The following is a 21,405-nucleotide window of genomic DNA, read 5'->3' on the forward strand; positions in this document are numbered from 1 at the left end:
TTTTCCGCAAATGCTTTTAACGGAAAACTTTTCTGTTAAAAGCATTTGCGGAAAATCATGCCAGTCTAGACGTAGCCTTAGAGTCACCCATTCACAGGGCTGGTCTGTAGCCATCAGTCAATGTCTGTCGCCACCTCTGGGCCAGCTGGATCAGGATGTTCTCTGGACATTGCTGGATCTCAGTGCCTTAGGGAGCCAACCTTATTATCATATGAACATCTTTTTCCCCTTTCCTAAACTCCCCATTCACTAGATGTGAGTTGCAGCATGGGCTGAGTACCTGATTGGAAAGAGGAGAGCAGCCATCAGGAAATAGCCTGTTATTGAAGAGACAGAACAGGGAAGCCTTCTGGCCTCTTTCACTGGCACCCCAAGAGGTGGGTCTGGAACAGTGGCTATGAACCCAGGCTAGTACCTCAATGGATGGGATGAAATAACAGTTCTGACCCTGGGCTGGTGCTCCAGTGACTGAGACTCAAATGGAAGCCATGACTAAGGGTTGGCATCCCAATGGGCAGGGCTGGAACAGCAGCCCTGCCTTATACTCCATGGGCTCTGTAATGGCCTCCAGGAGGGAAAGAATTTAAATGATTTAGTTGAAATGGAGAGTTCCTTTGTAATGCCTCCTGAGAGGGAATTGCAAGGAGCCCAGAAAACAATTGCCAACTTTCCTGACCAGTCACCATTTGGAGCAGTGGCATCTGGTCAGTCCTATCGGGGAAGTTTGCAACCTTGCTAGGGAAGCAGTAGCAAACCTACTACTGCACATATATGTGGGGAGTGCTGTCTGCCAGCTGGAAGGAAACAAACAATAGTGAATGAGTTTTACAGATTCTGAGAGAGCTGCCCAGCTCTACGGGCTCTCCGTGGAGGGAAGCACAGTGAGAAGTGACACCAAGGGTCTAAACCCAGCTTCCTGCCTCTGAGTTGGCAGAAAAGGAAGGAACAGCCTTGAAACTTACCACCAGCAGTGCTACCTAGTAGCATCTTCCAGACAGTCTGAGACATCCAGGGCTATGGGGCATCCAAGTATCACGCACATTGACCACATACCAGAGATGCTCTAACTTCTTCTTACATATTATCGGCCCAAGAGCCTTTTGGGATACACACATCCCAGAAAGTGGGAGGGGTTGTGGAGGGGTGATTCTCCTCTTGTCTGCAGGGCAGTTCCAGCTCCAAGGCTGCCAAGAGGCCTTGCATCACAGATGGGGCCAAGAGGCCCCCATCTCAAACCTCTTGCTTATCCCAGACCCTGCCAAGCAAAGCCTCAGTACCACTAGCTGTGTTAGTGTTCATGCTGTAACCCGTCCAGACTCAGCTTTCCTTGTTACCACCACCAAAATGGGAAGGATCCAGACAGCACCTGAGACTGTGAGAGGGGGCTTTCCTTCCCCCTCTTCTCTAATAGCCCCACCACTGCCCCAGGCAGTCCCACCCACAAGAGTCAGGATGGTACCTGATTGCGTTTAGGGAACATGGTCCACCCCATGACTGCATCATCAGAAACCACTTCCCTCCCAGGCAAGGGGAGTCAGTTTATTGTGAACCCAGCTTCTTCATCCCAAAGCCCTTTTCCTGCAGAACAGAGCATGTGGTGCCCACGTGGGGAAGTGATCTCAGACCTTTTAATCTCATTTGGTGCCAGAGAAGGCTGGGGAAGATGTCTTTTATGGCACACTGTGAGTGGAGGGGTGTTTCCCAGCTTGGGTAGACAATCACACACTAGCTTTGCTTTGGCTCAGGTGTTTCAGATACCAGAGATTACAGTTGCACCATGTTGGCCTCTGGATTGAAGAGACCTAGACAGTAACTGTCTGGGGCTTCTCTACCAGCCTTCTGGAAGGGGAGGCCAAATACTCTGCAACATCACTAGGAAGGCTGGGCAGAAATACACTGTTGATGAGATTGGCCTTATATTGAAATGCGCATGGAACTACAGATTGGTTAGCATCCATGGTTCTTAAACAAGGGAAAGGGGAGCATCCAGAGGAGGTAGTCCCCAAGGTGGGGGAGAATATCTTGGGTTAGATGTGGTCCTTGCTGCAGTGGAGGTTGGGCTATAAAGGAAATAGCCTGGCAGGAGTGGTGGTCAAGAGAATTTCTCCTAGAGTGCTGGTCTTTTCCTAGAGCCTGGGGACTGAGTCTTTTCTGCACCCGATACAAACTGGGGCATCTTTATGAGCAAATTATACCAGCTAGAGCTAAGTGAGAGGGGCTGAAGGTGACCAAGCTTTAGTATTGGGATACCATATCTCCCAAGGAGGAACTTTTCCCTGTGTTGGGTGAAGGAGAGGCAGAGGTTCCAGGAAGGACAAAATAACTGTCAGTAGCTTTTCTGGGATGAGAATATAATTTATGAAGCTAATCTAGTGTGACCCTCTTGCTCTGTCTCAGGGCAGCAATTGTAGAAAGGTCTGTTTGAGTAGAACTGGGAAGTTGCACCTTTTGGTAAATCAAAAAGACCCCAGTTCATTCAGTGTCTGCCTGAGGAAGGGGTTATTCCTAGCTTTCAAAATTTGTTCTTCAGCCCTTGCTCTGCAAATCTGTCTGGCCCTTCATAAGAATGACAGAAAACAAAGCAAAAGCTGCTAGCCGTAAATAGAGAAATAAAAGGATTCCCCCCCATCTCTCCCCCATTCACAGAGTTTGTCCTAGATTACTGGAGATTACCCCTCCCCCTGGATATTACAGGGGCATGGACATGAACTCAGTCCTGAAGAAAAGAGTAGAATTTGAGAACATTACAAAGAGGCACCTAGACTTTTCTTTTCTTTCCACTCCCCTCCCTCTGTCTCTTGTTACCTGTGGCTGGCAGGCATATATCCTGAAAGCTAGTGTTGTGCAGTGTCCCCCTGCAGAAGAGTAAACCTGTTTTCCAAAGTCAAGAAGAGTTTTCCCTGTCTCTAAGTGCTCAGCAATATCAGTGGGTCTCCAAAGCTTTCCTGGTGGCATATCACACTGCCCCATTCCTGCTTGCCAGCTCTGAGCAGTTTTTTAAAAAGGCATTCTGTTGGATTTAGAATGAAACACAGTTTGAGGCACACATTCTGGGCACACATTTTGCCTGTTAATATTACAAAGGAAAAAAAATCCCCATTTTTATCTAGCCTGTAACCTATGTTTCTGTACAGTCAGATATAATGTATCTAATAAAAACATGGGATAGAATAAGGATATCGAGGGTGTATGTGTACATATGTATATATTACACACTTATGTCTGTATTTTTAAATAAATGCAATGCTATCTGTACGTATGTTACTATTTGTATAGTAGATATTAGTGTCATTTGTATGTATTGCATTATGGACTTACTTAAATCTGTATTTGTTACATAAACTGATATATAGACACACATATAAATTATTTTAAATAAACAAGTTGTAAATGATAGCAGAATTGCTGTTTAAAAATGGCAGAAAACTTGAGTTATTCACAATCTTATGGTGAATATTACCAAAGAGAAAGAATAGTTGGAGAACTTTCAAACAAAAGTGTTGTGTTATTGGGAGGTGTATTTAAACCTTGATTATATTTTAAATGAATTTTGAGTTTTACCTTTTGGGAGCACCAGGCACTGATAAAAATCTAAGACAAGTTGTGTCTAAATGCTTTGTGTAAAACAAAGGCACTAAGAGAAAACTTGCAAAAATGAATGCATTCTCCAGCCCCACAACATAAAAGGATTGTAATAGTTTCCCCCTTTTCCACAAAGTATAAATGCTAGTAAAGTTTTAACAACAGCAGCAGCAAATATGCTTCACAAATGAAAATAATTTTGGATCCATTGATTGTATTTTGTTCTACAAAACAAAAAGAAAGACCCTCCATGCTTTTCTTGTTTGAAAAAATGTAAATATTTACTAATGTGAATATACAGGATTTGGGATTCTTTTATCTTTGTTTTTAATTTTTGATTTTTTTTTTTTTTGCTTTTGCCATATCCCCAACATATGAAATTTAATAATATTTGATAGTTTGGAAATAAAGTTTATGTTTAAAATAAAGTTCTCATCTAGTTCAGAGAAACACCAAGAGCAAAATTTGTCTCTTTAAATGATGCTAATTAGGCTAATTAAAAACAAACTTTTTTTTAGCTGTTGCACTATGCAAAAATAAATATTCTTGTTTGCAGACCTTTTAAGAAAAACGTCACCCATCTATTTTAAACCAGACTGCTAAAACCAAACAAACTGAGTTTTTACATAGATCTTGAACCATTTTACAAGTCATTCACAAGAGCAGTTTTTTCAGAGACGGAGAACTCATTGAACTCCGACATCAGTGCTGTGCAATACTGCAATGAGTTTTGTATGTATTTTGCAAATCAATGAATGGGAATTTTGCCAGAGTAAGGACTGCAGGATTGGGCCCATATCATTATGAGTTCTTGGGCACACACAAATGTATGTGTAGATGCAAAACAAGGGAGAAACAGAATGATGACTATATAAATTTCTGCTCAACCTATTAGACTTTTAATGTATTTAAATTTACATTGTATCTATAGATGGGTATATAATATGTATGTTTGTGTTATATAAATATTTATTGTAAATATTCCTGGAGAAAGGGATGACAACTTTTTTGAATTGGTCACCTGTTTTAGGGAGGAAATATTTATTCTGTTGCATTTAGAAATAGTAAAATATTTTAATTATTAAATATTTAAATTTTGAATGCAGAGACAGTATTTTTCAAAATAACTAACTTTTTACAAAGTTAGATGTAGAAATAGCTTTTCCATCTGGGGCTAGATAGATGCGGAGGAAGCTTTCCCAACAACGTAAAAAGTTGGAGCCCAGTGCTGAGTCACAATACGCAGTTGAAAGGTCTTGTGTGGAAATGGCACTGTGATGCCTTTTGCTGATTAATGAATCACAAATCTAACACCCCACACACACAAAAGGAGAAAGAATGAATGAAAAATAATAAAACGTGTGAACTTTAATGGAAGGGGGAAGGGTGGGAACTCAGAATTCAACCCTCCAGAAAGCCCACAGCTCTTCTTTCATCAAAATATTTGCACTCACCCCCATCTATCCCTTTCTGGTGTCCGACGCTTAGTGAAATGCTTAGCAGGGTTAGTCACCTGTTGATGACTAAATGCCTGCATGTGGCTTTCTTTCTCTCTCATTTAGAGACAACAATTAAAAAAAAAACAATACCCCAACAATTGTACTTTGTTTCCCATGAAAGGTCAGCAGAAAAGGGAGAAAAATGAATAAACCAGTATCATATTTCCAAGTCCAGCGTCTGGCATTTGGGCTGGGGCAAGGACAGAGGTCTGCCTTTAGAGTAGGGATTTTCCTTATGGGAAAAACTAAAAAAAAAAAAAAAATCTGGAATGGAAGAAAGAGAGGAACAGAATATTAGAGAGAGGAAAGACAGACAGCTCCTGTCCAATATTTATCTATCTAATCCTTTTCTTTCCCTTTTCCCCATTTTTCTGCTGTCTATTTATAATTTTCCATCTCTTTTCTTATTTCTATATGCATCATTATCCCCATCTTTCTCTGACTGTACCCTTTTCTCTCAGTGACCCCCCTCAACACTCCGACATTTCTAACACAGGGTGGCACCGCACGCTTACCTCACCCCCTCCTACTAAAACTTTCTTTTGTAGAAAAGAGAATAACCAATCTGCCTCTACCTCTCCTCCTCTCCCCCCTTTATACCCCCCCCTCAGGGACTGGTGTTTCAGCTTGTGGTTAAAGCTTTACACGTCAAGAAAAAAAAAAGAGGGCTAAAGAATATCCTCACAAAAAAGAAAACCACACACCAACCCAAACCAAACCCTAAATGAGTGGGATTGGCAAATGGGATTATTAATCCTGGCCAAAAATAAAGGACTGCAGACTTTGTGCAGCCCCCTTGGAGAAAGGAAGCACTAAATCACAAACCTACCTTGAAGGGCTGCAAGTCCTGAATGTAGCTTTGGCTTTACCAAATGGATTTCAGAGCAGGTAGGAGACCTCTGCACCTTTCCCAACCTCCCCTTCTCCAAAGGCAAGCCAGCCCTTCCCCTCCTCTTTGCCTGCTGTGTCCCATCTCCCCTCCCCACCCAGCGCGCCCTCCACCCACAACTCTTTGGGAAACACTCTTTAATTTTCTGCAATCTCTTTCCAAAATGCCACTAACAAAAGCTTCGCAACATTCATAGATCTGGAGTATATGTGGAAGGGATGGCATTCTCTCCCCCCCCCCACGCGCACACACTCTCTTAAGATATATTTTTAAAATCTCTCTCTTTTTTCGTAGTTCTCTTGCTTTCAGAAAAGCACGTCACCCTTTAGTTCCATAGCTCCCTACCTTTGCCCAAAGCTGAAGAGCCAAGGGGGGAGGGGGGGAAAAGAGAAAAATGAATGGAGCCTGCTCTTGTGTACAATTGCATCAAATACATTCTTGAAAGCAACCTGGTTCTGCTTAACACTTGAATTTAAAAAAAAAAAAGCAAGCAGCTTGGAGAGAGGGTGTATGCAATTTTTTTTATTCTTGCATTCCTGGACACCAATCAAAAGAGCAAATCAAGGGAGGTGGAAAGGGGGAGAGAGCGAGAGCGAGAGAGCATGTTTAAAACTTTGCACACACACACACATGCACACACACACACACACCAAAAAAAAAATATCCGAGACAGCTTTTCCACCTAACACCCAAGCAAACACAAACCAAAACAAATAGGGAAGAGGAAAAAAGAGAGAGCGAGAGACAGGGCAGAACAATCAGGGAGAAAGGGAGGCTTCGCCGTTCGCTTGGGGCTTTGGGTTTAGAGTAATAACTAACCAAAAAGTTTGTTTTCTGTTGAACAAATTCTGCAGCCTTCCTTCCCCCACCCCAACCCCACAATCTGAGTCTACTATGCTATATGTTGCTGGGGAGATTTCAGGTAAGACCTAAGCGTCTCTACTATTTTGGCAGGGGATGGGGGTATAGGGGCGGGGGTCTCGCTGTGCGTGTCGTGTTTTTCTTTTCCGAACTGCTGCTGATTCTAATTTGATTTGATTAAAACGTCTGTCTGGCTTTGTGATTGATTTAAGACTTTCCCCCCTTTTTTCTTAGCTTTCTCTCGTTCTTTCTTTTCCATGCATGTTTGTGATTACTGGGGGGGAAATGCCGCTTAGCACGGAGAATTAAAATCCAGAACTGAGAGAGAGAGAGAAGAGGAAAATGAAAGTCACCAGGATTTAGAGCAGAAAGATTTTTTTTCTTCCTATGTCTTGATTTAAGCACTTGCAAAAAAAAAAAAAAAAAAAAATAAGAGAGAGAAAGTGTTTGGTTGCTAAAATAGACTGCATTTTTAAAGGACTTTGAAGCTAGGTTTCAGGGACACTGAGGAAATACCCCTCTTTGGAAGGCAGGCACTCCCCCTTCAAAATACTAAAATACTCCAGAGTTTTTCTTGGTTGGTAAGAACATTTTTTTTTTGTAATCTTCTGAGTTTTAACATTTGAAACCTAGTTAGAAAAGTGCCTCATGTGTTACGTTACTTTGTGGGGGAGCGAAAAATGTTTTCAGGGAAAGGAACAGCCCCAGAGCATGGAGGGTGTAATTTGTATAAGCAGTAGGGGTTTTGTGTTTTGCAGACTACACTGCAGGCTTTCTGGGAATGAGGTTGCCATTAAAATAAAATACAATTGTAAAAACAACCCTTAAAAGGTCAAAATCTTGACTTTCCTGGACATGCTCTTTTGACAATTGTGCTGTTAAGTTTGGTGCACGGGATGAGACAAGATTCTCTTTGGATGGAGTCAGTTACTTGAAAAACAAAAAAATGTGTGTTCATTTTTGTTCCAGACTCTGTAGGTGCTGGAGTGAGTCAGGAAGGGCATAGAGGGGAAAGTGGGGGAGAAGGGCCAGAAAATTTGAGGATAGATCCATTAAATCTTTCTACACAAAATGAAACCTCAGGGCAGGATTTTTTCTATCAGATCTCTGAGGACTAGAAACTCAAATTCTCCATGCACGGTCCCCAGAGAAACATGCTGTCTGTCTGTCTGGCTTGTAGCTGGCAAGGGCTGTGTCTTGGCCAAGAGAGCGGAACAAGGAAAATCTCTGGGCAGATTAAGGAGGGAAAGACAAGCTGAGAACTGGAAGGAGAGCAATGTACAAAGGAAGGGGATATGGAGAAGGGAAAGTGTCCCACAAAATCCCACCTTGTCCCCATCCCATTCTGTCTCCCCAGGTAGATGGTGCTGGGGGAAGCTGAAATTTCTCTGTGGTTGGGGAGAAGGGAAGGGAATGAGTCCTGGAATGAGCTGTGAAGCTCGGAGCTTCAAAGCCCACCGGCTTTGTCACTCATCAGAAACACTTGGATCCTGACAGGAACCGATGTACCCAGCTCCTATTTGGCAGGCGCTGCAAGGGCACAGCCCCTGTGCACATCTGGGCTGCATTAGGCACAAACCAAAAAAAACCTCCAAAGGGAAATGCAGAGGGCTCTCCTTACGGGATTGGCTTTGGGGAGGATTTATTCCCTGCTAAGTGGCACATTTTTCCATAAATTAAAACCCTTCCCCACAGTACCTGCACCTATATACACAAAGCAGTTTTTCTCTCATACTCACATATACGCAAACACAGAGGTACAGACACACACTGGCACACTCGTGCATACACCGGTACACACACAGAGGCAAACTCTCTTACACAGCATCCCCTATATAAACACAGAGGAAAAGTCTTTCACATACACTCACACACAGAGGTGCACACATTCACACAGGCAAACTGTCTCACACATGCACCTATGCCAACATAAACGCAGGCAAACAGATAGAAACCCACCAATTCCAATCTGCATGCAAGGAGGGACCTGCGGCAACACTGACAGAAAATACAGGCTACATCTGCAGTTATTCAGTATCCAAGCAAGTGCTAGTTAGGCAGCGCACTAACATTGTAGCATCATGTCACCAAGGTCTGTGTGTGTACATGCTGTACATACACATACATGTGCCCTACTCAGGGTTTGGCTTCAGAACACTGATCTGGAGAAGCTGGAGCCCAAACCATGTTATTGTTTGCTCCCTTCCTATCCCCAGGGCAGCTACATCGAAGATGAGAAGCAGACACTAAGGCTATGTCTAGACTGCAAAGAAAAGTAATTTGCAGTTTGCAATTTGCGTATCTTTTTCTGCTTTTTTTCCGGAAGAGGCTTTTCTGAAATTTGGCCCATCTCCACAGGGCCAAATTTCAGAAAAACCTCCTCTTTCGGAACATCCCTTCTTTCTCATACAATGAGGATTACAGGGATGGTGAAAACGCGTCTGCTTTTTTGGAAATTGTTCTGAAAAAGTGGACCCGTTCCATGGACATGGCATAGCTTTTCCAGGATATCTCCAGTATCCTGGAAAAGCTCTGCAGTGTAGATATAACCTAAGATTGCTCAAGGGGGAACATACCCATCTCAACCCTTACCTGACACCCCCTCCCCCGAAATCAACAGCAAGACTGGTCTGGAAACTGGCCATGGGTGAGTGAGTAGGGGCATGTGGCAGATACCATGTCAGCTCTCTCTGGAACATGGCCAGTCTCATGAACCATCAGAGAGAGAAGGGACATTCTTGTGGAGGGTCTGACTAGGGGACATACTTGAGACATGGCTTAGACAGTGCAGATCCTGACCACTGTTAGAGTCTGGATTCCAGCCACACATGCAGGCACATTGTATATGTCTGCACAACATGCTTGCCTGAGCACACACATGCTGACATGCTCTCACTCACATGCTCATGCATGTACACACACGCTTGCATGAGCATACACACTGACATGCTGTCACTTACAAGCTCAGACCTGCATGCGCACACTCATAAGCACACATGCTGACATATTAATGTCCACATATACATGCTTGCATGAGCATACACATATGGTCCTACTCACATGCTCATGCATGTGCACATGCGGTGGCATACTCACATTCACATGCACATGTTGACATGGTGCCACTTATATACTCATGCATGTGCATTAATGCATACATGCACATCTCTTGATAGTCTCCCACTTGCATTCCTATCCATGCTCTCCCGCTGACAGGCTGCCACTCACGTTCACATGAATACAGACTGATGTCTCCCACACATGCATGTGCACTCACTAGCATGAGTATTCACTTTGAATGCTCATGCATGTGCAGGTACTCACATGAGTGCAGAGGCTTGCATGCACACACACACCTGAATGCCTGGACACACTCCCTTGCTTATACTCATAAGTCTTCATGTGCATAGTTTCATGCACATATGACCGTGCAAACACTTATGTGCTCGTGCACACATTGCCTGTACTAGCTGAAACACTTGATTTACCTTTGCCTTTGGCAGCTTGGAAATTGAGGAATAGTAGGTACATATTTACACTGCAGAGCGTACTTGGGTTGGGGTTTGCCACGCTCTCTTACTTTTGTCCACACTGCAGAGCTGGATATGCCCAGTTCCCGAGTTACACAGGTTTGGTGTTATGCCCTGGAAATCCTATCAGAGGGTTCTTTATGCCTCGTTATTCTGAGCCACTTTAGAAACTAGTTTGCTATGTACTGTATTGTGAATTTCTCTTCACATATAGGATCCGTCTTCACTGCAGAGTTAACTTGAGTCCCATCCATACACAAAACTGCTTCACTGAGAGTGGTGGTGTTTTCAGCTCAAGTTGGTTTACCAGTCAGGGAATATAGGTTACACTTGAGTTACCCCAGCTTGTCAACTGCTAACATGACCACTCTGTGCATCTGGAATGTTATTTCGCAACATGGTTGCTCTCACTTGAGCTAGGCTAACTCAAGAGTTCATTCCAGAGTAGATAGCTATGGTTAATTCTGCAGTGATGACACAGCCAGGTTAAATTTACTGCTGGCAGAGGCAGGAAGGGGGACACAATGGTTTTTGTGGTTGGCTTGTTTGCCAAATTCCTCTGCCTGGTATTCTCCCCTGTTCTCTTATCGTCAGGCTGGCATGTGAGACTGGGAATGTGCCCTAACGTTGAAGTCAGGATGGCTGGGTTGTGTTCTATTCACTGAGACCTAGAGCAGGTCTCTTCCCCTTTCTGGGCCTCATTGCCCCCCTCCCCCATGAAGATGGTGTATCTGTTTCTTGGCACATGGCAGCCAGGGAGGTTCTGGCCACAGTGTGAGGCATTTGGAGCTCCTCAAGTGCTAGGTACAAGCAGAGGGCTGGTGAGAGTTAGCGGAGGAACTCTGGTAGTCTTTCTCAGGAGGATAACATAGGTTCATGGCATGGGGGCATGATGTGGTCTGGGCCTGGTTGTTCGGCTCACTTTCCCTTGGCATCCCCACTGTCTTGTCCCCTCTACTCTGACCATTGGGGCATCTGCTGCAGCACTGTCTGTGTACAGGGCTGGACCACATGTTTTAGGGCCATCAAGGGATACTGCAGCCATGGCCTGAGATAGCAATGGGTTCAAGGGGCAGGTTAAACATGAGCCAGATTGGGCATGGGCCATGCTGAGGAAGGGAATGAGAGCAAAGTTATTGAGTTTTGGGGCTCAGGCTACTGCAGAAGAGAAATGTTGCCAGCAATGGATTATTGTCCTAGTGTAGGCAAGGAGCATGGTAGGGATGTTAGGGTAGGTCTACACTACCCTCTTGTTCGAACTAGGAGGGTAATGTAGGCATACTGCACTTGCAAATGAAGCCCGGGATTTGAATTTCCCGGGCTTCATTTGCATAAGCGGGGCTCCGCCATTTTTAAAACCCCGCTGGTTCGAACCCTGTGCAGCGCGGCTACACGGGGCACGAACTAAGTAGTTCGAACTAGGCTTCCTAGTTCGAACTACCGTTACTCCTCATTTCACGAGGAGTAACGGTAGTTCGAACTAGGAAGCCTAGTTCGAACTACCTAGTTCGTGCCCCGTGTAGCCGCGCTGCACGGGGTTCGAACCAGCGGGGTTTTAAAAATGGCGGAGCCCCGCTTATGCAAATGAAGCCCGGGAAATTCAAATCCCGGGCTTCATTTGCAAGTGCGGTATGCCTACATTACCCCGCTAGTTCGAACTAGCGGGGTAGTGTAGACATACCCTTAGTTTGTAATCATTTACACGATTAACTGATAAGCCCAGGCTTGTCCCAGTGGGGGGGCAGGTGGAAGCCAGTGCTGAAAGCCGGCTCCCCATGAGTGCAGGCTCCCATGGAGCAGCCTGCCCCCCCTCAGTTTCTGATTGAGGGGCAGCAGTGCAGGGGACTGGGGGGCAGGTGGGAACCAGTACACATACAAGAAACCAGCTTTCAAGCCAGCTCCCTGCACATACCAGCAATCGCAGAGCTGCCTGTCCCCTGCACTGCTACCTCTCTATCAGAGGTTGGGGGGGAGAGGTGGGAGCCAGTGCTTTTGTGGAGCCGACTTAAAAGCTGGCTCCCCCGAGCACCCGCTCCTGCCTGCTCCCTGTGTATAAATATATAACAGCTAAAAATTTCAGCAGTTACATACTTACACAAATACACGATTATTAACATCCCTAGTGCATGAGCATGCCCATTTGTCTGTCTCTGCGGGTGTATGTCTCAGTGAGTTTTTGTGTGTCTACCACTTGTATGTGTCTGTCACAGTTTGTGTGTGTTTGTGTCTGTGCTCTCAATGTGTGTGTGGGGGGGGGAGGGAGAGAGAGAGGGCTCTAAGAAGTGCCTTTCCCCAGGCTCATGGGTCTGGATGGAATTAGGGGCCTGCGCACCCATCATGTTAAACAAGTTTGTTTCCATCATGCTCCTGGCTGGAGCCGGTGATGGGAAATCCAGGCCCAGCTAATTACAGGCCTCGCTAGAGTCTCCCGTGCTCTGATATATTTATAAACATATAGAGGAGACAGGATGTAAACAATCAGTGTGAGCGGGCTCCGAATGTATCGACAGACGTGTGTGCGAGACAAAGCGGGAGGGGGACATGAGGCTCAGGGGGGAAGAGGGAAAGGAGAGGCATGGAGTACTGTAACCTCACACTTGGACACTAATTCACACCCACACATTCATTCAGTCAGTCTCGCACACTCGCTCATACATGCACGGTGTCATGTATATGTTAATAGGAACTAGAAAATGGAAAGAAAAAAAACCCCAAGCCAATAAATAACCCAACCTTTCCTACACACAGTCTGAACCTACAAAGGCCAGACATATGAGAGAAATATGGCCCCTCTAGACACAAGATTCTACTAGAATGTCTCCCTGCATGATCATGCAATGTTGAACATGTTGGGGATTTCTCCTGTAAAACGATGCCACTGCCCTAAGTCCTGATTTGAAGAACTCATTGCTATGACAGCACTGGGCTCCCCCTACCTTTCCACAACTCTGTCCATGCCTTTGTATTCCAACTACCAGGCCCTGATCTATACCTTCTTGGGATTTTTTTTCTCCTCTTCACCCCGCTGCTCCAGCTGTATTGGTGCCCATCAGTTCCCTCACATGGTCCCCAGCTAATCTAGTCTTGGGTTCTACACACACAGAGCTCTGCCAGTATTCCTCAAACCCAGCATGCAGCCATCAAATTAAGAGCTATTGTGATATCTGCAGGGGTTCTCCGAGGCAGGCTTTATGGGACGGGGGATTCCCTACAGAGAGTGTCATAGCTATAGGAGGCAGAGAGACCTCTCTGGGGATCCCCTGTGTGTGTCATGTTGGTGGACAGCAAAGTGAAGTGGTGTGATGTGTAGAGCCCTGCAAATCCATTTTATATCCATAGATGTGGATATCCATGGCTCATTTTTGTGGATACAGATACCAATTTTGTATCTAGAACCCTGCAAATTTGTGGATATCTGCTTTATATCTGCAGATGTGGATGTAGATAGCCACAGATCATTTTTGCAGATGTCGATGTGGATACCGGTTTTGTATCTGCACAGACCTCTAGTGATGTGTGAACGTTCCGAAGAGTTAATTCCCTTGTCATATGACAGGGTCAGTAGTCAGTTACTGCAGTGGTGGCTGTTGCATCTGGCTCTGAATCCATGTTTTGTTTATTGAAAATTAAATAAAATGTCAGCCAAAAATAACAATCACAGATACATTTAGCCCATTTATAACACTCCACAAAGAGACACCTGGCCTGGAGGTCAGGGAAGATAGCCTTCAATTCAGACTAGGGAGGTTAAGAAGTGGGTATTTAACTAATCATGTAGTCGATAGAATTTTTATTGAGTAGTCGATAGGCAGCTGGCTCAGTCCTGGCTCATGCTGGTTCAGGACCAAATCCCAATACAGCTCTGCAATTTAAAATGTAGTAGGAGCTGGGGGCAGGCTGCTCAGCTCTCGCTGCGTTTTAAATTGCAGAGCCGCAGCAGGGTTTGGTCCTGGACCTGGCATGAGCTGGGAGAGAGCTGGACTGCCTGCTCAGCTGGCAGCAGCCCTTTTCCATGGGAGGTCCCAGCTTTTTGCTGGGACCCCCCTTGCAGACAGGGGCTGTTGCTGCGAAGCCAGCTTCAAGCAGCGGCTTTTGCTCTCCTCCCCCTTGCTGCCTGTGATACAGAGGCAGCAAGGGCGGGGGGATGTGAGTAGTCGACTCAACTACCTAATAAGCTTAGGCATATCGGGTAGTCGACTAGTCAGCTACTCCCTTACATCCCTAATTCAGACAGATGAGAGAATTTCTCAGCCTTCTGTCAGTGAATGCCATATTGAGCTTACCGGCTTCTAATTACATGGCCACATCTTTATTTTTTCTGTTATAGTAACAAAGATTTCTGGGCCCCATTGTGTTAGGTGACGGACAGACTAGTAACACCAAGGGTATGTTCATATAGCTGCCAAGGGCATGTCTATATAGCTGCCAGCTAGTTATGAACTCGAGTTGGCTAGTTTGCACATAATGCCACCTGTGTCACTGTGGCTATACTGCTATTTCTAGCATGCTAGCACAAACAGCGCTAGTATGTGTATGTCTACCTGGGATGTGAATTATACCTCCAAGCTGCTGAGTAGGCAAACCACTAGATTGTCTTTGCCCTAGCACTCACAATTTAAGATACAAATAATACACAGCTCGTGAATAAACAAGCGTTGAGGGACAAAGTAATCTCAGAGACAGGACTTTCAATAGAGACTAGGGCATTTTCCCACTAGAACAGGTATATTCAGTGAAACAGAAAGGTACAAAATGAAAACTGATCAAAGGAACTAGTGTTTCACACAATGCATACTTTGTCTTTGGAACTCATTGCTACATGATCTCCTTGTGCAAGACTCAAAACTGATCAGTAATTTAGACAAATAACTATATACAGCGTTTATAATGTAGATATTTTTAAAATGCTTATGAATGCTGTAAGGCATATTCCCTCCCCCCCCAGATCAGTGGCATGACCAGTGTTCCCTGTAAGCTGTGTGCTTGTGTGACCACTCAGGAGAGATTTTAATGCTGACCAGCTGATTAGCAGAGCCACCATGGCTAAGTGTTTGTTTCTACTAGTGATGCACATCTGCACATGCCTTGGTGCACATTAAAAATTTATTCCACAAATTGAAAGACAAAATCTTCACATGGATGGAAAAGATTGGAGGGAACATTGGACATCATCTAATATCTGAATGCTTGACGGTTAAAGTAAATCAGTGTAAAATCACATCTTGAGTTACATCACTGCAAATGTGTGTGTAGATCCATCCTAACTATTGAGGCTTAAGAAGAGACTTTCCCTGAGGATTGGTTATCCTGTAGTTCCCCACTGACGGTATCCTTCCTCTGAAGCGGCTAGTGGCCACTGTTGGGGACAGGATACTGTGCTAGATAGGCCACTGATCCAACATGACCACTGTTGATTTAAATTATTGATCACAGAAGTATCAATGGTGATAAATAGCCATTGGTCTGCCCTAGCCAGTGCTAGAAGATAGTGATTTGTTGGCATCATGGCATAGTAGGTTATAAGGAGGGATCCTGTAAGGACAAGGTGATGGCTTTAGAAATTTTGAAGGAGAGCCCTTCCCATGCCTAGAGGATAGCCCGAGAGAAAGCGTTGATAAGAGAGACATTCAGATATCAAGACTAGTATCACTGGCAGAGCAAAGAGAGGGGAAATCTTGTGATAAGAAGTTCAATCGGAGAGGTGGAGTGGGGCTGAGTGATGAGCAACAGTAAGGACAAGAAGCTTGTGTTTGAAGTGCTGAAGAAACAGTTGCTAGGGATGGACACAGAAGTGGGTAAGCGAATCAGAATGATTGGCCAAGGAGATGAGCCTACCTGCAATGTTTTGGATTAATGTAACAATGAGCAACACAGATGGCATTGAGACCAAGAGGAGGGTTGACCAAGAGGTCAAGGTGTAAGATGGCAAAAATCTGACAGAACTTCAGCAGCCTGTACAGGGAGAAAAGTCTGGACTTCTGAGATGTAGAGGAAGACGTGACAAGGCTGAGACATGGCCTGGATATGTGCACCTAGGATGAGTCCTGGAAGAATCTAGAGCTATAAATATGAATGAGAGAGGAGATGATAACTATGATAACGAAAGAGGGGTGAGGAAAGGAGATCAGGGCCCCGGTTTAAGCCATGTTAAGGTTGAGCTTCTGGCACAAAGAGATGTCAGAAAGATAGGGTGACAGGAGACAGGTCTGGGTTAGAGAGAGAGAGGTTGTAAGTCATCATCCTCAAGATGTTTGTAAAAGCTTTGCAGATAAGGTCATCCAGAGATGGTGGGATGGAAAGGGTAAAGGAGAAGAGGAGGGAATCAAGGACAAAACCAGGAGCCACTGCAAGTGGGAAGGAGGAGCAGGAGGATCTGCTGAGTGAGACACTGACTGGGTGATCTGAATATTGGCAGAGAATCAGGAGAGGACAGAGTCAGAAAATTCCAGGGATGATAAGATAAGGAGAAGAGGGGCATAGTGGGCAGTATCAAAGGCACAGATTGATTTAGGAAGAGGAAGCTGGATTGGAGGCCGTGACATTTGGCAATAAAGAGGTTCTTAGAGTTTTTCGAGCTATTTCAGTGGTGTATAGGAAGGGATCTAGAATGGAGAAGAAAGAGGAAAAACTTAAAACTGTGGATGTAGATTGCGTGCCTATCGTATTTTGAGATGAAGGGGTAAGAGAGAGGTGGAGTCAAGGCTGGGGCTTGTGTTTGGTATTCATGGTGGTTTTCACTGTCCATGTCTCAGTGGGCATTCATTACTTCTGTCAGCGCTTGAGAGCTGACAGCATTCTGGAGGTGCTAGAGAGGATACCAACAGCAAGCCAGTGTCTGTTTGGTTTTGTTTAAATATCTCCTGTCACATTGGCCCTCAGGGTGGTCATGATGGTGTGGACAGTGGAGCGGTTATTTTGGTATGCTACTTGCTCCTTTCTGGTTTGGAGGCTAATGTTCACTCCCACTTTCACTAGGGATCATCATTGTTGGGAAATCTGACCTAGTATTTTCTGTCTGTCGCAGAGTTCCTTAGATGCTGCCTTGGATGCATCTGTGCATCTGCCCACGAATCTCTCACCAGTGGCGGGCAACCTGCAGCCCGTGGGCCACATGCAGCGCATTGGGATTCTGTGTGTGTGGCTCATGAGACGTTTTGTTTACTGTTGCCCATGCATAGGGTTTCCAGATTTTGCTGGATTCCACATGAAGTTTTTTTACTATAGCTATTACTAACATGACCTGAACATGAAGTAAAGTGCATGCTGATTGCACACAGCATAGATTGTGAGAGCCGTGTGCTCGAATCAAAACACTGCTATAGTTCAGTCAGCATCCCCCGCAAATTCTAGGTATGCAAGCACAGTTAGCCAAACTATCCTATCCCGGGAGATCATCTTGGTTACGACAATCTTGTGCCCACAGAGATGAAGGTGGGCCACTTATGTGTCCCACTCACTAGCCTAAATTCCGCACTGCTGTTCTTACATGTCATCACAATGAAGCTCTGAGGGGTGTTTTGGGGTCCTAACAGTGCTAAGTACAGATCCCTTAGATCTGTCAGGAAATTTCTTAAATCACATCCTTTGCTATTGTATTGACTTTTCAGCTAACCCTTTGACTAACATAAGGGCTTGAACTGAGAATCCAAGTCACTTGTGAATTGTGGACCATCCTCTGTTAAACTGATATGGAAATCTATGGTTTGCAAAGGGCAGTTTACAAGGATTGATGATATAGTTGCTCAGCATGTTATGCAACAGTTCAATTTAAAAAAAAAACTAAGTAGAAGCCAACTAATAAGAGGTAATCTTTGTTAGGTTTATCTAGAACTGCACAGACTTTGGACCAATGGAATTCAGGAAGCTCATGTAGTTTCCGTTAGTTTGTATTCTGTTTCCTATATTGATTGCAGCCTTCAAGCTCAGATATGTTCTTTTTAGTAGCAGCATTCATGCCTGACTACAGTAGGGCATCTTGCTCTCTCTTCATTCTTACATGGTTTAATAGTCAAATAAGTACTGTGGAAGATGCTTTGCATTTGTGTTCTCATGCTTATGACATGATGTCATTTGGACAGAGTGCCATCAGATGCAGCAATTCCGTCTCTGGTTGCAATAAGTTTTTATACTTGGAGATGCTTGGGCTTTTTCCATTGACCAGCCGTCTAGAATGCTTCTCTTCTGTTCTTATGAGGTTGAGTCATTTGGTGTTTCTCACTGGAATTTGTCAACTTTTGTTTTGGATATGAATGGGTCATATTACTTAAAACTTTTTGTCTTATAGCTCCTTGTTTTCACTGTTGATAGGTGTTTAAAAGTATGCATAATATAAAAAGCTTGCTGGGCCTACATTTCACACTCAGTGAATTCTTTTGTAATTTCACAATCATTGTCTGAAGCCTAGATATAGCTTTGCACAACGATTTTAGTAACATTGTGTTTAATGGCTTATGGTCTTTCTCAACCTCAGTAGATTCATACCCATAAACATACTCATGAAACAGCTCACATCTTGCACAATTTCAGCATTTCCGCTTCAGTCTGAGCATAATTTTATTGGGTTTTTGCCCATACTTTCACTGCTTTCATAATTTTGTTGGGTGATCATCTAGCAGAAAGGAAGCCTCTGTCCCACTGGCTCTTTATTAATTTCAAAATATTTAAGTACCGGTGCTTCTGAGACACCATTTTTAACTTTTCCAAAGTTTTTTCTCTTGCCAGTTGAAGCCCAGAGCTGTTCTGAACTGTCCTCCACAAGCATTCTGAGTAGAGCCCCTAACTGTGACCAATGAAGGATCAATTTGCTTAGCTATGCTAACCCATCCATCAATCTGTATAAGATCTGCTTGTCTCTTTCTTTGTCCAGTCACTTCCATCTTTCCAGTTGAACTTTCTCATTGAGTATGTGTCTTAAATGACACAACTCTTTCGGCCCAGTCTGGCATTTCTCCTCTCCAATGCTGTAGCCCACTTCAGAATGTATCCTGCCATTTTGTTGATCATTTTCAACCCAGTTTAGCAGTTCATTGACTAATACTTCCATTCTATCCAGTTCCCCCATGATCCAGGACACAAGGCAATGCTGAAAGGGCATTTTCTGAACATATGTCTACCAGAATGGAAGTCAGAGTTTTGCACTTTTTCTGTCAAGTTGGACCTGCCAAAATGCTTGGCTTGCTTCCAAAAGTGAATTATTATTACATTTTGAAGTCTAGACATGAGCTCCTCAACTGTCCTCATGGGAAAGCATTCATGTTTGGTGGCCTTATCCAAAACTTTTGGATCTGTAGAAATCCTGAATGTGTTTAAATGTAGGATGGTGAACACACTGTTAGTCCAATAGTGCCTAACTTAACCATCTGGCCATGTTCGGTTTTTATGTTATCTCTCAGTGCTAATAGGAGTTGACTTGGTGAACTTTTTTTTTTTTTTTTTTTTTGTGGCAGCCTGGGATCTATATCAGCATGACGTATAATATCCTTAAATGCATCCCAGTCCATTAAACAGCTCATTAAACTCTTTAATATCTTTTGCATCCTGTTCTGTAGACAAGTTACACACCTGTTTGATCATCTGTATTTGCAGCCGGCTCCTTAACCTAAGCATGCATGAGCTTCCTATCCCATTATTTCTGAGTGGTATTTGTTCTTAACAGTGCCAATGGGGCTTTGCCACATGGATTCATTTTGCACATGCTTTATGACGCAAGCTGTATTTCTTTATTTATATTGGGCAATCACTAATTGTTTTGCATATGTGATCTGTGATTATCTCGGCTCTCCTCCAGGGTCAGTTTTGAAATTCATTTGTTCCTTTATTTCTAATGTTGCAGGGCAATCTGCCCTAGAACCTTGCTTTGTAAATATATTAAGAGACTCAACAAAAACTCTTGTTATATATTATTAAATAGACCGATAAATTAAACAGTAATAAGTCACTAGGACCAGATGGTATTCAGCCAAGAGTTCTGAAGAAAATCAAATGTGAAATTGCACAACTGCTGACTGTGGCATGTAAGCTATCACTTAAATCAGCCTTTGTGCCAGAAGACTAGAGGAGAGCTAATGTAATGGTAATTTTCAAAAGGGCTCCAGAGGCAATCCTGGTAATTACAGGCTGGTAAGCCTAACTTCTCTGCCAGGCAAACTGGTTGAAACTATAATAAAGAATAGAATTTTCAGACACATAGAGGAATAGTATATGTTGGGAAGAGTCAACATGGCTTTTGTAAAGGAAAATCATGCTTCACCAATCTATTAGAAGTCTTTCAAGGTGTAAACAGACATGCAGAGGAGGTGATTCACTAGATATAGTGTACTTGTACTTTCTGAAAGCCTATGACAAGGCCCATTCTCAAAGGTTCTTAAGCAAACTAAGAAGTCATGGGATAAGAGGGAAAGACCTCTCGTGAATCAGTAGCTGGTCAAAAGTGATATGATCAGTTTTCACAGTGGAGAGAGATAAATAGCGGGGACACCCATGGATCTGTACTGGGACCAATGCTGTTCAACATATTCATAAATTATCCAGAAAAAAGGGTATAGAGTGAGATGACAAAATGTGCAGACAAGACAACATTACTCAAAATGGTTAAGTCCAAAGCAGACCGTAAAGGTTACAAAGGGATCTCTCAAAACAACAAAATGACTGATGAAATTAAATGTTGATCAAAGCAAAGTAATGCACATTGGAAAACACTATCCCAACTATGGGATCTAAATTAGCTATTACTGTTCAAGAAAGAGATCTTGAAGTCATAATGGATAGTTGTGTGCAGGCCCACTGATGGGTGAAGTTGACTTAAGGCCCGGTGATTCAAATGGGCCCGGGGCTCCTGGCTGCCGCCACCACAGCCCCGGGCCCTATAGATTGACATGGGAGTGCCAGCTAAAGGGCTGGCGCAGGGATGCGAGGCTAGGCCCCCCCCCACTTCTGCCTAAGGCCCCATCCCTCCTGGGAGCACGGAGCCCATCCACACACCTTGCCTGGGGACCAGCAATTCTGTCAGCTCCCTGGTTGTGTGAAAGCATCCAGTATGTCTACA

At 44.1% G+C, this 21,405-nt stretch overlaps 1 protein-coding gene across 2 annotated transcripts in view; it reads left to right on the top strand.

Annotated features, from left to right (window-relative positions):
- Window positions 1–5,785: 5,785 nt before the first annotated feature.
- Window positions 5,786–21,405, top strand: part of CLCF1 (cardiotrophin like cytokine factor 1) — a 41,932-nt gene continuing 26,312 nt past the window's right edge. The window contains exon 1 of one of the 2 annotated variants that reach the window (XM_014581506.4): window positions 5,786–5,969. In XM_014581506.4, coding sequence (XP_014436992.1) covers window positions 5,954–5,969 — 16 coding nt within the window. In that variant the 5' untranslated portion in view covers window positions 5,786–5,953. Of the gene's footprint in view, window positions 5,970–6,399; window positions 6,893–21,405 lie in introns of those variants that run through there. The other variant, XM_006112962.5, reaches the window with a different exon arrangement.

The sequence above is a fragment of the Pelodiscus sinensis genome, chromosome 5, assembly GCF_052426305.1.
Source record: "Pelodiscus sinensis isolate ZL-2025 chromosome 5, ASM5242630v1, whole genome shotgun sequence".
Taxonomy (NCBI): Eukaryota; Metazoa; Chordata; order Testudines; family Trionychidae; genus Pelodiscus; species Pelodiscus sinensis.